This window comes from Eutrigla gurnardus (assembly GCF_963514095.1).
Source record: "Eutrigla gurnardus genome assembly, chromosome: 9".
Classification (NCBI taxonomy): Eukaryota; Metazoa; Chordata; class Actinopteri; order Perciformes; family Triglidae; genus Eutrigla; species Eutrigla gurnardus.
In genome coordinates this window covers 6232628-6248424 of record NC_139923.1, presented here as the reverse complement: position 1 = coordinate 6248424, position 15797 = coordinate 6232628, and the positions used below count along the sequence as shown (strand labels likewise).

The window sequence follows — 15797 nt, the reverse complement described above, 5'->3', positions numbered from 1 at the left end:
TATATATATATATATATATATATAAAAGTCATAACTAAATAGAAAATCAATACCGCCAATCTTTTAAAACACAATACCAAAGGCAGTTGTTATTTACTAGAAAGGATCTTAACTTTTTTAAGGGTTCATTCATACACAAAGTCAATGCCCTGTACACCGACATCTTCATGATCAAATATTTAGGTTTTCTTTTCCGAGGGTAGTCAAATGCTACCAACAACGATTTCTATCCAACCATCTGTCTAACATGGAAAAGCCTGCATTCATCTTGTTCCATGTTAAAACTTTTACTTTATTAAGTAGGCTATCCTTTGCAATATCATGATCAAAATATTTGACCGTAGAGTACTTAGTAAATGTACTTAGTTACACTGAACCACTGCTAAGAGCCTGTAGATAGGATACGTTTATGTTAATACTCTGGTCGTGTTTGCTCTTCTATCTCGCACAGATCCAGATCTCATGGCGGAGCGTAAACGCGCGATATTACGATATTCCCGTTAGCCCCCGCGCTCACATCCATTCGATGGAGGATGAGGTAGCCATGTTGTGGTAGCGGTGACGGTGGAAAGAAAAGCACAAATCAGACACACTCTGTGTAGACTCTGTGATTGTCGACCACACGTCTCGGAAGGGCCGTCCACTTCGTTCCCTGTTTTGGCTGCCGACTTGTTGCAGACACCATGAGTGGCGGGACCCCCTACCTGGGCAGCAAGATCAGCCTGATCTCGAAGGCCGAGATCCGCTACGAAGGAATCCTTTACACCATAGACACCGAGAACTCCACTGTCGCTTTGGCTAAAGGTATCCGGCGGCTAACACCATTTGGCATTAGCATCTGTTGTTGTCTGAATGTGTGTGTTCATATTTTAAAATTCTGGTTAACATGCGATTAAGTACCAGATGGACATTAAACACCCTGGAGCTTGCTTAGTTTAAAACCATGAGCCAACTAATAAATTAGCTACGTTAACAGTCAGGTGTCTAGCGTTAGCTCTTTAGAATGAGCTAATGCCATTAGCGTCTCTATTATCAAGTGGTACGCTAGGACGAACTTATATAGCTAATGGTAACGTAACTTATATTTAATCACATTAAGTAAACGATTACTTAAACGTTAATTGGGTTATTTCCTGTAAAGATTTGAACATGAGATTTTAATCGGTGTTTGCAACATGAGTCAGCTTTCCAACTCGTCAGCTAGCATTAGCATGTTTGCTAGCCACACATACACACATTTATGTGTGCAGCTACATGTTGTCAGGTTTGCCAAGTGGATATACAAATAATGTGCCCTATTGTATTGGTGCATAGACAAGAAGCTAAATATAGAAGTGAAATTATCACAATAAAAACATGCATCTATTTAACATATATACACAAATATTCACAGTATTAGGCTAAATAGACTGCAATGCACAAAGACAATAGTCTAGGAGTGTGATTTGACAGATGTGGAGACCTGCTCAGCTTTGCAGACACATCAATGCAGTGGTTCTCGATATGTTTTCAGCTAAGGACCCATTACAAGATCTTGTGTATTTCCCATGGAATCATGACAGCCTGTATTTTAAACTTATATAGTCTTAGTTACTGATATAACAACACAATAAAAACATATATTAGACGTATGTAAAATACATTCCCAGAATTCCAAGAATTAGAAATTTGTTAGATTAGAACATAAACTATGAACAGAAATTTAAATAACTGAACCTGGAACCTTCTTTTGCAGACCGGCAGGCAGAGTGCCATGAACCCCAGTTTGAGAATCGCTGCAATAATGCAAACCTAAAAAGAAAATATTGGTGCAATGTTGACATGACTTTCATATGCTAATGAAGAGGCTTAAAATGCCTGCCAGAACACCTGCGGTCAGTCAGTGCACTCACCTCACCTGGTTCACCAACAACAGATTATGACGTTGACAAGTGACACTTTCATCTCAGCCTTTATCCCACTAATGGACTGCCAGAGGATCAACCTTTTGACAGTGAAGTACATATAATGAATATGGCTTTGGTACTATTATATTTAATATTAGAATTCTTAAAGGGTGGTAATTCAAGTTATTAATTGTCATATGCACAACAGTTACAGAAAATACGTTTTTGGATGTGGAAGTCTTATATATAAAATATATTTAAAGAAATAAGAGAGGAAATTTGGTAATAAAAAAAATAGATATTCATGGTAGACCTATAAAGTACACTGGGATCTACCGCCTATCCTCTATTCACGGTCACGGGGGCGCTGGAGCTGATCTCAGTTGACATTGGGCGAAGGCAGGGTACACCTGGACAGGTAACCAGTATATCACAGGGCTGACATGTAGAGACAGACAGGTAACCAGTCTATCACAGGGCCGACATGTAGAGACAGACGGGTAACCAGTCTATCACAGGGCTGACATGTAGAGACAGACAGGTAACCAGTCTATCACAGGGCTGACATGTAGAGACAGACAGGTAACCAGTCTATCACAGGGCTGACATGTAGAGACAGACAGGTAACCAGTCTATCACAGGGCTGACATGTAGAGACAGACAGGTAACCAGTCTATCACAGGGCTGATATGTAGAGACAGACAGGTAACCAGTCTATCACAGGGCCGACATGTAGAGACAGACAGGTCCATCCTGCATGTCTTTGGACTGTGGGAGGAAGCTGGAGAACCCACGCTGACACGGGGAGAACAAGCAAACTCCACACAGAAGGAACCTGAACCCGGGACCCTCTGAGCTGATGGTTTCAGCAGCTATTTTGATATTTCCACATGGATACCTCAGGGCTGCTCCTACTAACAATCATTTCTCCAACCTGTACCCTCTGGTCCCATCTTTAAATGTCTTTGTCCTAAACCCAAAGATCATCATATCATAGAAGCCACAAAAAAAAACAAAAAAAAAAAAACAGAAAATAGAAGTTGCTACAACGAGAGCATATTTATTTTACTCGCACTATTAATTGAACATTTATGTTAAAGAACTGGTCACAGATGGTAGTGTTAGATGTTTTTATATCATAGATACATTTCAAAGAGTGCACATTATGTTTCACCTGTGATGCTGAGTGAATGAGTTGTTTTCCTCCTTTTCAGTGCGTTCCTTTGGTACAGAGGACCGGCCCACCGACAGGCCCATCCCGCCTCGAGATGACACCTTCGAGTACATCATCTTCAGAGGCAGCGACATCAAGGATCTGACTGTGTGTGAGCCGCCAAAACCAACATGCTCTCTTCCTCAGGACCCCGCCATCGTCCAGGTACACATCTACATGCACACCCGGATCCCAACGCAGTGTTCTAGTATTCACAGTGTAACATTAACACTTTCCTCCTTAGTCATCCATGAGCTCCAGCTCCTCGTCCTCTGCTGCTGCTGCTCCAACCCCGTTCCAGTCTGCTGGTTCCTATGGCCTCTTCAACCGGGCTCCAGCTCCTGCCTATAACCAGTTCAGCACCAGCCCCCTGGTTTCCCCTCAGTTTGGACCGGTTGGTGTCGGTAAGTTCTTCTCATGTGTTGCAGCAGCGACTCAGCTGGGCATGACATCCAAAGGTCCAGGGTCTCTCTGACTCCTGGACCACGTAAAGCATGCCATAGTGACTGAGGTGGGAGGATTTATGGTACCGGTCTGACTTGAAACAGTTGGAGCCTTCACATTCCTCCTCTACATGTACAGTAACAGTTACATGGATGTTATGTTATACTTATATACATCCTGTGTTTGGTGCGTCAGCGTTCACTTATAAAGAAGACACCAACTGTGAACTCCAGTGATGTAACTGGTACTAAAGTTTCTTCTGTTGATATATATTTAGTCTATTTGGAGATGAATCCAATAGTTTAACCAGACACAATAGTTTATTGGTGAAAACATTTATTTTCCCAGTACATTTGAGCTGTAGCAGAGTTGTTAAACAATATATGTATATGTTAAGAATTTTAATGTTTTTAAGTTTTTACATGATTGGACAAATACATGGATGACAGGACACAAAAGAGAAAACAACTAATTCTATTTTCAACTGTGAACTACTGGGCACAATGTGCATTAGAGCTGCTTCACAATCAGCAGACTAGGCATGGGATGATATGAACATATCGTGGCCAAAATAATTGCGATTGATGACATTATCCCGATAACCATCAAAATATGCTTAAAACTCTTCAAATTGCACTAAAACATACTGGATTCACTTTTCATTTAGTTAAGAAACATATTTTAATTCTATATAATTCTAATAATTTTTTCACTGAACATAATTTTTAATGATAATCAGATGACCAATAATCATATGATCGTTGTATGAAGTCACTCAGCATATATAAATTAGAGAAATATAAATAATACACATGATAGTGGCTAGACCACTTTTTGAAGTCACTCGAAATTATATTGACAATTATCCTGATGACAGAAATTTACCAGGATTGACTTATTGAGAGTGATTTTTTTAATGCGATCCGTAATAAAATCCTTTATCCTCCCATTCCTAAACAGACAGTAAAAATGTATTATTATGAACCTCAAATAAAACAGGTACATATTAAAGAGGGAGACATCACAACAGTTTTTTCTTCTGATACTTCTTATATTTGATATTAGTCTATTATTATTAATCAAAGGTATGGTATATGACTATGAAGGATTGGGTCTACCACGAACAAACACATTAATTTCCTATAAAGTGTTCACAATAAAAGTATCCCTTACATTGTTATATTGAAGCTTTTATTGTGAAGGGGCAGAAACCGTAAATGTCGGGTTTCCATGAGCAGTAACTTAACACGAGTCCTATTCAGCTGAAAGAACACGGGACGGTAAAAAACAAGACATTTTGTGAAAGTACTCGCAGAGAAACTAAACTTCCGACCACAGAGTTCCCGTTAGAAGCTACAAAAGTCCTGAGAGCGGAACACAGACTTTAAAAATCTCTGCTGCTCAGACATGACGAGTCCCTCACAGAGGGGAGAAGGGGGGCTGTCCCGGGCAGACGGGCAGAGACGCTTATGGAACAGAGTCGGTGTGGATTTAATGATTGCTTGTTGGCGCCACTCATGTCTTGCGTCTACCAATGCCTGTTGATATTACTTTAAAAAATCAAAAACTCAGGCCAGTGGAAACTTCCCGGTGCTCCTGGTGGCCTGTCTGGGACCGATTACTGCCACCGGTGGACTGGAGTGGGGGACGAGAGTTAATCTAGGTGTTTGGGATGACGCGTCGACGCAAATTATTCTTTACGAGTCATCCCAGCCCTAGTTGTGACAGAAAAAGGGGATTTTGTGATTGGTCATCATCGGTCTGGTGATGTCGTGATAGAGCGGGTGTGGTTTACTCTACACCATTTCTGTTGGTCCACAGTGATGCACAGAAGCAAAGTGCTTTTAAAGGAATGAAGAGTGTTGTTGCCCTCAATACAATAATGTTCCTGCTGTTCCTCCCATACAGGCCGATCAGTGCCCTCCTTTGTGAGCGACACAAGCACAGCCTCGACCCAGTCTCGGAGCACTGCTATTGGCTCTGCTCTGTCCTCTGACGCTCTGTCCTCTGACTCTCTGTCTCTGGGCACGTTTGTAACCGAAGGTAAAGACCTGCAGGATGAGGAGTGCATTTGCTCACCACGCCGTGTGGTACTAAATTACACCTGATCCAATAATTTCCACTTGAGTGCCTACTCTGTACTAATGCATCATAATAATAAATGAAGTGCTCAATCAGTTTAGAGCCTGCAGACAGACTTCCATTATGACACAAAGTAATGTCTAGAGCTGGCTGAATGTCTGGTAAACCTGTTTGATTATATGCAAATGATCTGAGCCATCACTGTGCTAATCCAGCTTGTATCGCATCAGTAATAATCAATATGACAACATGATGAACGTGATATTGTGTTTATAAATGTAGCCACTACTGTCTGCAGGCCGTGAGCCAGAGCCGCCAGCATGAAGGAGATCACATGCCAGTAGAGGTTTGTTTCCTTCAAAGTTCATGAGGAGACGAGACATGGCAGAGTTGGTCTCAAAAAAACTAAAGCTGCAGCAATATGGCAACGTTTTGGATCTAAAGCCAACAAAAAACAGATGAAGCACCGTGCAAATACTGAAGGATTATCTCCACCCTCAGGGTCTGTGTCCACATAGCTTCTTTTCTGAAAGAAAGCATCTTTGTTTAATTGTTCCCAGTGAGAAAAGCGTATGTGGCCACCTCAATAAAAAGTGCTTTTTTTTTTTTTTTGCAGCTGCTGCTCAGCTTTCAAGTTGAAAATCTCTAAACCTTTCAGGAAAGCACTGGTTACATCACTGCCTGTGTTGTCCGAGGGAAACTATCTCCAATCTTTTCTTTTTTTTTTACTGGGAGCAGATCGAACACTGAATGACACTGATTGTGTGAGTTTTGTGCGTCTACCACCGTAGACGTTTTGTGCTCCACGCTCTAACGTAACATCTGTCAGATTTAGGTCACATGGTCTTCTATACTAAAAGCAAAGTGGCAATAGTAGTGTATCATACAATGGTCGCTATAGTTGTGATTGTCAAGATTTTGTTGTCACGGAAAGATTTAGATTGGGGAAAGATTGGAAAGATTTTTTTTTCCTCCTTCTTCTTCTTCCCTCTTCTGAGATGAAGCGCTCCCCAGCACCCTTTTCTGCCAGAAAAAGACACAATGTGGACACAAGGCCTCATACATGGACTCTCAACCTCATAATATTCCACTCAGGAGTGAGACACCTAGTGGACTTTAAGCCAGTCGGGTGTTTGTCATCTCCAGCATGTCTATCTGCCGTATGGTGACATATTTATTTTAAATTAATTAGGATAGTCAGGTGGGACATCACGTTGGTTTGATTTGATAGTTGAAAAGATTAACTCATGACCTTCTCTATCTCTGTGCTGCTAACAGATTCAGATTAGTTAATTGGATGGATGTCACAATAATATTAGTTGAAATTGGTTGTTTTGCACAAAGAAAAATATATTGGGTATGGCTATGAAAAAAATACAGAGAAACGCACAACATTCCAGAGATTTTAAGTGCTTTTTCTTTGGGGGGGGGTTCATATATTGTTGAATAGGTGTCGCAATGGGATGTGATCTAAAAGGGTTAAAAATAATTTTATTTAACTTTATATCAAACCTGTTGGACCCCAGTTTACATGGCCAACCCCAGTAATGACTGAGATTAATCATTGCTAAATGCCTCCAGCAGTAAATTATAATGATCGACGCATGCTCTTCATAATTACCTGCATGTCCTTTTGAATCAGTTGTGTTCCTGTAGGGTCACTTTGAGACCTGTAACTCTGTTCATGTGGTCCACACCAGAGAGCGATGAGTTTCTAGAGGTTCAGCGCCTGCTTGGTGATGTTTGACAGCATGACTGACCTCTGTCTGTTGTTGGTTCAATCAATGCTCGATAATGAAGAGCATTGAACTACTAACCCTGATCACTGCCCTGGTCTATCCCCCAGTCCGCAGCAGCCCCAGCCTGGACCCACTGAGGAAGAGTCCCACCCTGGAGCAGGTGATCCAAAGTGCCCCATCGGCCCCGACTGCCGCAACCACAATTCCGGCTCCCGGCCTGGGTCGTAGGAGCCCCGCCCACGGTCGCACAGCCCCTCCCACCGCTGGTCAGAGCAGCCAGAAGGTCCAGCACCAGGACGGCATGGACACAAGGAGGGGTGAGACTGTCAGGGGAGGCCGCAGCAGCCATGGCTGGTCTGCACCCCGAACCATCACTGCTGTAGATAGGGCTCCCTCCGCAGGGCTTACCCACTCTATCTTTAGCCACCCAGGTGAGACCTCAGACCAGAGACCAGCACACTTGTATTATCTGTGCTGCTGTCTTCTATGAAATGTATTTATGCCTCAGTCCTGAGTGCACAGTGGATATTTAAATTTAATCTATTTTCTGCTTGATAAGGGCTGGGTATCGTTAAACTGAACAAATAATGTCTGTCTTTCTGTGTGCAGAGAACAGACAGGTGAAGTGATGGTAGTGAGCAGTAGTGAACAACACGCTAACGTGGCTACAGATTCAGCTGTTTTTAATCTGAGCTAGACCAGAGAATATTCAGTTAAAATCAGATCCTCAGTGTTCTCTGTGATGTTTGCATGAAGTGATGTAATGTAGCCCTGATGTGTTTCATGTGGAGAGAGCAATGCCCCATTTAAAACTACAACAATTTTTTTTCAAACAATAATTTGTTTCGTATCCTAGACTGCTTGTGAACAAACTGCTTTGAAAGTGACATATTGTCTTGCGAGTGAGGTTTTCATTCACACAAATTATCGAGAAACGTACCTCTGTGGTATCGAATCGGTGGTATTGGAACATTTTCAAACGATAGCCAGCCCTATCCTCAATACATACCTCAGCAGTTGGGCACAGATAAATCTCCACAGTTCATCTCTGTGTGACGTTTTGTTCCAGAGGTCCCACATTTGAAAGCATTGTGCCTATGTGAAGGTAGGAGTCTAACGGCAGCACAACTGTTCTCTCATGTCTGTGGACATTGTCTTGGAGACTAAAAGACTCTGCTGTTCCAGGCCCAGACGTCCAGAAAGTCCCCAAACCAGAGTCTGAGCAGGCGCGAGGCGAAAGCAGCAGTAAACGTTCCTCAGGTTAAACCCTCCTCTGCTCTGACACCATCAACCTCAACAGCCCATTGAGACTCTGCATGCCCGTCCAGCGCTCCTCTGGGACAGTGGAGCCCATACACTCATCCTCTAAGACCACTCGACCCCCATCATCTCCCTTTGACCCGTTTTTCTTTGCTAGTCAACATGTGTGCAGATTGACATGCTCTTCATGTCAATGGACTCGAGGCGATGAGACGCGTCTTCTCGTTTTCATGCTCAGTGAAAACCTGAGTTATTTACTGCATTTCCTCCATGTTTGATGTGACTTTTGTTTCTCTAGTTGATTTGTAAAGCTAACATCAGCAGCCCAGCTGTTAGTTTGCTAACTCATTGAGAATCTTCTCTCATCGTGGATGTGTGCCTTGGTTTACTGCCTCATGTGTTGCCATGTAGTGCGTTGGTGGTTTTGTTTTGTCTCTTCTCTAATGTGTTTTTTCACTCTGTTGTTCAGCGGCTGCTGGAGCACCGGCTAACCGGCGTGGTCGAGGCGGCGGACACCGCGGCAGAGGACGCTTCAATGTTCGCAGAGACGGACCCATGAAGTTTGAGAAAGACTTCGACTTTGAGAGCGCCAACGCCCAGTTCAACAAAGAGGACATTGACCGAGAGTTTCAGAGCAAGCTGAAGTTGAAAGGTATTTACTGTAAATATAATATTTTTTAGCCATATTAGCAGCGGCGCTATGGATGCTGATGGGCTCGTTGGAGAGTAACTGCATCTCGCTTGGAAAGTAGATGAGACCAAAAGCTGCGATCCAGTTGGACGGTTTCCAGCAGGAAGTTCCAAATAATTACGTCCTGTTGGGTCTGGTCTGTGGGCTACCTGTAGTTTCATCAACCACCTTCAGATAGTTTGTAATTGTATATATGTGGGAATGTTGGTATCTGTCATCGTCTTTTATCATTTGGTGTTTTTATGCCAGCCTTGTAAAAGACTTTGTAAATGCTTGTTTTGAAAGGTGCTATATACATTATCTTAATCTTATATATCTCCAACAAGCCCAATGTCTGTTTGTCCCCCACTGAAACATCTCAACACCTATTAGATGATTGCAATGAAATATGACTCATCATTCATGTTCCTTCAAGATGAACAGAAATAACTTTTCATCTAGCGCCATCATCAGGTCAACATGTTATCGTGTCCAGTTTTCTATTTCTGAACTTGAAATATTGGCTGAAGAGAAAAACAAATGCATGAGTAACACTGAATGTGAGAATGTATTAGACAATTATCCTGATGCTGTGAGCTGAAGATAAAGTTCATGGATGAGAGAAGAAAAATCAGCGTGGAAGATTTATAAACTTGAAATGAGGTCATTGTTTTGTTAGTTTAATTTGTTAGTAAATGAAGACATCATCCTCTAGTTTCCTCCCATTTCATCCTGACTTCAGCTTGTTACCATGTCATGTTGTTCCTTCCCTCATCTCTCAGATGAAAAGACGGAGAAGACAGAGAAGTCTGAGAAAGCAGTGAATGGAGAGGATAAAGGTGACTCAGGTGTGGAGACGCAGAACAGCGAAGGGAACGCTGACGAAGAGGGCTGCGGTGGTGGAGGCGGCGGTGGTGGAGGTGGAGGTGGAGGTGGAGGCGGAGGCGGAGGCGGAGGTGGAGGTGGCGACCCGCTCGGACCCAACTGCTACTACGACAAGTCCAAGTCTTTCTTCGACAACATCTCCTGTGACGACACCAGGTCCGTGTCCCGACATGTGAAAGTACACAGTTGTTTCCATCACTGTTCCATGGCCTTCCACTGTGAGAACGAGTGACGGATGTTTCTGTCTCTCCAACTCAACTGTGTTGTCTTCTGTTTTCTTTCACCAGGAAAGCTAATGAGAAGGCTGGACTGGTCTCGGGTTTCCCAAGGCAAGTGTCTGTCTGGTCACATGACTGGTGATTGATAGCTGCTTTAGGTGGAACAATGAATCTATGTTGCTGCTGTAACTAGTTTTGATAGTTGATATCAGGCGGCAACTTCCACTGAAAAGTGAATCCTAAACTCCAGTGCCTTCAACCTTGCATTCTCACTACTGGTCATCTTAGCTACTAAGATGACTTTTAAACTTAGCTGTAAAGTTCACCTTTAAATATTGAAGCTAACTTTGTTAACCGCCATCTTGTGGTCAATGTTCTTACATAGCTTGACAAGTCGTTGCACCATAGCAACTGTCACTTTCACTCCTGCATGCGTGTGCATGGTGTAAGACGAGAGGTAGAGACACTGACTGAGATGTCTGATCAACATGGGAATGAATTTCAATATATCAGTGTATAAATCTTACTTTCACTGATGGTCTAAATAACTTGCCGCTGCTCTGCCTTGTCTGTCTGTGTCATGTTCTACATGTATGAGCCATCGTACTGAAAATGCATGAAGCAAAGATGTAGATAAGCCTCTTTTCACGCCGCAACATTATCAGTCATGCATTGTATGTCACTGTGCGAGAAAACAAAAGATTTATTGTGTCAAAATCTCTTATTTGCAAGATTTGTTTGGGATTTGAATTTTTCCTCGGGGGCTGGAGTAGCCCCGCGGGCCGCAAGTTGAATGTTGTTGAAAAGTGTCATTGTTATAAAGCGCTACATAATGTAGAATATGAGAGCATCTCCCATCCATTGCCACTCCTCATCACCTCCTCTTCACCTCTTCCTGCAGGGAGCGAAGGCAGACCTGGGCGGAAGAGAGGAGGATAAATGCCGAGACATTCGGCATCCCTCTTCGCCATGGCCGAGGCCGCGGAGGTTACCGTGGACGTGGAGGCATGGGCTTCCGTGGAGGTCGGGGTCGTTCGGCCAGCCGAGGATCCTTCGGACCGCCACAAGGAGGCGGCGGCTTCAGGGGAGGATACAGAGGAAACCAGGCCGGCCGGGAATTCGCCGACTTATCAGCATACAGGGTAAACGCTCACTTTATATATTCACTCGTTTTATTACATTAATATGCAATTAAATGTAATGGACTCAATCATAAAATTAAATATTCACATCACCGTTGGAGGCACTGATAACAGTGTAAGTACCACAAGTACTTATACTGCAGTTCTGGCCGATATGCCTACTTGGCATGTGACAATATATTATCCTTGACGAAATTATTGCCATTCAAGATATTGTTGATAATCACAAAATATGCCTAAAACCCCCTTAAATAACACTAAAATATACTGGTAGTTTTGAATCCTGTATTTTTAAATCAGGCTCTATTTTTCACCACTCTACCAGCGAAACAGCTTTTTTTTAAGTCGGTCAGCCATCTCCCCTGTTTCTGCCTGATGATAAAGATGTATTGCATAAAATGTGTTTTTCTCTCCCCCCTTTTGTTCCAGAAGGACAACAAAGTGGCTGCGTAGTCTCGACGGGAGGAAGGTGGAACTTCTTCACGCTTCAAAGGAAAAGAAATAGTTTTTCGTTGACTAAAATAATGAAGATTGTCTACTAGTTGTATATTTGTCACCAGCACTGGGGGTAGACGGCTTGAACACAACGGTGGAAACGACGACACAATTTATCTGAAAACAACAAACAAACTTTTAGATCTCAAAATAATTTCCAGGCGGCTGAAATAATTATGTATAAATGTCATATTTCAGAGGGATGATGTCAGTAAATTCTTTGTTTTTCAATGAATGATTTCCTCTGCCCCTCTCCTCAACCTGTATTTGATAATGTTTTGTTAGCTGTCAAGGGTTGTTTGACTGACACATAGCTTTATTTGGGGGGAGGGAGGGGGGGTGTACAGCAGCACATCCTGTTACTTCGGCACCAAACGTCACACCTTTCTAACATGTATTTTTCTACTATTAACATAGACGTCCATCCAGCCAGCCCTCACCTTCACGCCTCTCTTCGGTGTCGTGCTCATCCTCTTTCACCCAAACGTCTGCAGCTTTCTTTTCGTTTCCTTCTATTTACAGTGTAAAGACTTTTCACATCTGAGAGGGACAGTTGAGAGGTTTTGTAGTATTGTTGTATGAGGTACTTCTCCATAGTCTTTGTATAACCTACAGCAGAGGGAAGCAAAAGACACCTAAAACACTCGCTACCAATCTAACTGTAAGCTGTTCTCTCTGCTCTTTTCAAAGACAGCAGACTCCATTGACAAAAACAGTAATTTAACGTCTCGGAACACAGCAGTTGCTCGTCTACTGTGGCCTCCATCGCTTCATTGACGTTGTTTCTTAAAATCACACTGGGAACCGGCGAAGCAGAACAGCTGAGACCAAACCCTGTGATCAGAGCAGTTAAACGGTGCCTGGTGGCAGCAGTCACTCTGGCTGCCATTGAAAAATCACGTCACCCATAGTGTAAACACAGTATAAATTTGTTTGTGTTAGTGTGAATTTGTTGGTTTAAAGGGTTAGTTTGGATTCACCAAAAACACTGATCAAGGCTCCTGTGTTCTATGAAGTAGAATTACCGTTTTTGTCAATTGAGTTTTGTGTGTCCGAAGAGAGCACAGATGACCGCTTCAGTTCCCGTCAGAAAGGGCGGGCTAATATGGCGTCCAACTGATGTTGATTGTTTTAGGTTTTTAAAATTCATCCACAGCAGTACATTGCTTTGTGACCAACTACTGTAGTAATACACTTGACTATGGTAAAGCACCTCATATTAAACATAGTAACTGTCCCTTTAACGTTGGAGTAGGAAGCCGCCGGTAGAAGTCAACAGATAAAACAGGTAATCGACTGGTTTTCGTGGGAGTTGTTATTTCCTAACTGGGTCACAGATGAATCATAGGTCAAATTTCAATCACTTTCTTTTCATATTTTCCACTCATTTTTCTGATTGACTTTGTTTATGGGTCGCTGGTGCTAAGAGGTGCGTGAGTTAGTTAGAGCTGCAGTGTAATCCACACAGACGAAGACTCTAACCCTCAACCTTAACTCACTTAAAGCCTCCCAGCAGATAAATATGGAAGCTCTAAAGTGCCTAAAGTAAAACAAATTAAATTTAAAATGTTGCATTTCCTTTTTATGTATGCATGATGTGTCATAATAAAATGAAAAACATGTTAAAAGAACTTTTTAATAATGATTTTTCTTTTGTTGAGAAAATCCAAAATGTATTGTCATAATGAATAGTGATTCTTTCCATTATTGACACTAAATTACTGATCTTAACATGTTTCTCATTGAATTATGACATGTAAGCATATAGGAAATACAAATAACGTCATGGATCTTATATTTCACTTCATGGCTTTGTTAGAGATTTGTTTTAATTTGGGCGTTTAAAATCTTCCTTGTTTGCACTTTTCTAAGAAGCTGTTTAAATGTTATTTCTGGTCAATACAGTACGTATGTTTGGTATGACTCGTCCGTACGGTCCGTATGCTGATGTGTTTGTCGGGCTGTGTCTTCATGAAACACTAATTTATACGTTGCTAAATTTAGCATATTTCACCACAAACGGGCCTCAGTTACAGTAAAACTCCCAACTCATTTTGAATACCACTAACTTTATCCCGCGGAACTGCACAGTGGTCGACTGTCCGCTAAAAGCTACAGGAAGAAATGTCCTCTATGAATAGACTAGAAATACAAGTTAGCTGTCTGCGTGTAGCAACATAGTTTTCTGGCAATATTCTTTGAGGTGACGAAGGATCGGGTGTGATGAGTGCATAATCTGACGCCATCATGGCCTGGCGGGGGTTGAGTACTTGAAGACTCGATGGTTTCTTTGATCTGATTTGACAGGAAGTGTTTAGAGTTGCACTTTTAATGCTGTGTTCTGTTCGTCTGTCCTGAGATTGTATTTAGATTCAACTGAAGCTAAAACTTGTAAATGGAGATGCACTTCAGGATTACCAACGGACTGCTCAGTCTGTTTCCGTTACTTTCCAGCTGATGTTCTTCAGCGTCTCAGCGCAGCAGTTTAAAGAGGTTTAAAAATGAACAAAAGTTCAGCGAGGTTCGATCTCCACCCTGGTCTGTTGCTCCTAAACGATGTCTGCTTCACGGCTTTGACGCCAGGGTGGCAAACTCCCCATTTTCTTGTAAAAGTTGTCAGCCTGACATGCAAAGCTACCTTTAAGTACTTAATTGTGCTCAGGAAATGTAGAGAAAATATATTTTTATTGATTCGCCTTAATGCTAGAGAATAACGGCTGACGTCACATTGGAGGTGAGAGAAATGTAAAATGGGAAACGAGACATTTGAGGCTTTTAACAATCTTGATCAAAGTGTTTCCTCACTGTTGTAGAAGCTATTCCTTCGCATTAAGGCACTAAACCATTTGTTTCACCCATGTGAGAGTTTTGTCTTTGAGTTAGTTACAAGAAGAAAACCTGCAGCTCTCCGACAGACGTGGCATGTTTCATAGAAGCACTTACTGTGTTTAATCCAGTGATAATTGGATCAATAATTGGTTTATTGTATTGGCATCTAAATGATGTGTGATCAAACTCTAAGTTAAATAAAAACATCATTGTGCTAAACGTTCCATTTCCTTATGTTGTTTTTTAGTGGCGAGTTAGAAAATGACTGAGGATATTAAGTCATGACTCACTTTGATTATTCAAATTCAAACTCAAATGATTTGAGACTGGAAATCAGGTCAACTAAGAACAAAAATATGTAAAATCAAAAATGAATTTTAAGCCAGAATAAGGAAACATGATTAATTGGCAAATGTAATTATTGTGTTTTAACTTTGGGTTTCCAAAATGCATAATTTGAATTCAATTATTAATTTATTTTTAACTTGATCAATGAATGAATCGATCCCAGTGAAGTGTTATTCTGCAAACGTGGCTGAGAAGCTGGAAGCTGAGAACTTTTCTTGATCTGTTCAAACTCATTTGGAATCCCGACATCTTTGTCCGTTTTATTTTAGGACACTGTTCAGAGGAAACCAATCACAGACAGCAGAGAATAGACAAATCAAACGATGGCAGGTTGTGGTAATTTAATCATTTTGATAATGCCATTAAAGCACCTTATAAACTGGAATGAGCAGGAACAACACAGATGTATAACATGTTAATCAGTGAGCTGGAGCCGCAATGATTAATCAGAATCATGAAAGTCATTTTTCAAAAATACCAGAAAATGTTGATTTTTGCCTCTAAAATATGGAAATGCCCTCCTTTTAACTGTTATCATAGTGAACTGGATTATCTGACTAAACGAGACACAGAGAACGTGTTTGTC

At 41.7% G+C, this 15797-nt stretch overlaps 1 protein-coding gene across 1 annotated transcript; it reads left to right on the top strand.

The window, feature by feature from the left end:
- The first annotated feature begins 505 nt into the window (after positions 1-505).
- Positions 506-13950, top strand: lsm14aa (LSM14A mRNA processing body assembly factor a). The gene is made up of 11 exons (XM_084017760.1): positions 506-804; positions 3101-3264; positions 3344-3503; positions 5452-5586; positions 7472-7795; positions 8550-8624; positions 9094-9276; positions 10077-10335; positions 10467-10508; positions 11299-11539; positions 11969-13950. Exons 1-11 carry the CDS (start codon positions 684-686, stop codon positions 11990-11992), a joined length of 1728 nt encoding a protein of 575 aa, XP_083873886.1. The 5' UTR covers positions 506-683; the 3' UTR covers positions 11993-13950.
- The last annotated feature ends 1847 nt before the right edge of the window (positions 13951-15797 follow it).

Excerpts from the sequence above, each read along its gene's own strand:
- lsm14aa (XM_084017760.1), top strand. The coding sequence starts at position 684 with ATGAGTGGCGGGACCCCCTACCTGGGCAGCAAGATCAGCCTGATCTCG. Across the intron at positions 9,277-10,076 it reads GAGCAAGCTGAAGTTGAAAG|ATGAAAAGACGGAGAAGACA; the intron begins GTATTTACTGTA and ends CTCATCTCTCAG. Across the intron at positions 10,509-11,298 it reads CTGGTCTCGGGTTTCCCAAG|GGAGCGAAGGCAGACCTGGG; the intron begins GCAAGTGTCTGT and ends CTCTTCCTGCAG.